The 587-nt window shown below is 44.6% G+C and overlaps 1 protein-coding gene across 1 annotated transcript in view; it reads right to left on the bottom strand.

Moving 5' to 3' along the window:
- LOC119594897 (chymotrypsin BI-like) overlaps nucleotides 1-587 on the bottom strand; it is a 10,826-nt gene that overhangs the window by 9,490 nt on the left and 749 nt on the right. The window contains exon 2 of the mRNA XM_037943970.1: nucleotides 38-116. Within this exon, the coding sequence (XP_037799898.1) occupies nucleotides 38-116 (79 nt within the window). The remainder of the gene's footprint in view (nucleotides 1-37; nucleotides 117-587) is intronic.

The following is a 587-nucleotide window of genomic DNA, read 5'->3' as shown; positions in this document are numbered from 1 at the left end:
ACCGCAAAGCTAAAACATCATTGCAAGCTTATCGTACCCGGAGGCGGCGCAATCGGGTCCACGAGCGGCTGCGGAGACTTCCATATCCAGGGCTGTCCCGCAGCAGGATTTCCGCTCTGGAAGGATGGAGAGGGAGCGTCAGGGAGGGAGGATGACGCCGTGTTGACAGTTTTGGGTGGGTGTCACGTGGGTGTCAGTAAACAGGTTGTTGTTCGTTTTTTTTTATGAATGATAGGAGGCTTGGCAATGGACGTAGGGAAAAAAGATAAGCGTTTTAGATTTTAGGAATGAATAAGAATTGCTGACGCGAGCCGACTTGAATGAAAATAATACTAGAACTGATGTGATTCTCAATATAATTAACGCATCAAAGCAATAATCTAACATATGGAAATAAAAGGAACTGTTTATAAGTCTTAAGTCACGATGAGCACTCTCGAAGACATAAAAGGAAAGAACAGACTCGTTATAGAAAACGGTATTCAAACCGAGGCAGTAACAGCACGCCATAAAACACGTTGCTCCATTCACACAAAAAGTGAACGAGTGTAAACAGTTCTGCGCAATGACCTCAGCGCTAGGAATGA

This window comes from Penaeus monodon, chromosome 34, assembly GCF_015228065.2.
Source record: "Penaeus monodon isolate SGIC_2016 chromosome 34, NSTDA_Pmon_1, whole genome shotgun sequence".
Taxonomy (NCBI): domain Eukaryota; kingdom Metazoa; phylum Arthropoda; class Malacostraca; order Decapoda; family Penaeidae; genus Penaeus; species Penaeus monodon.
The sequence above is the reverse complement of the archived record's forward strand: the minus strand, read 5'-3'. Positions and strand labels throughout refer to the sequence as shown.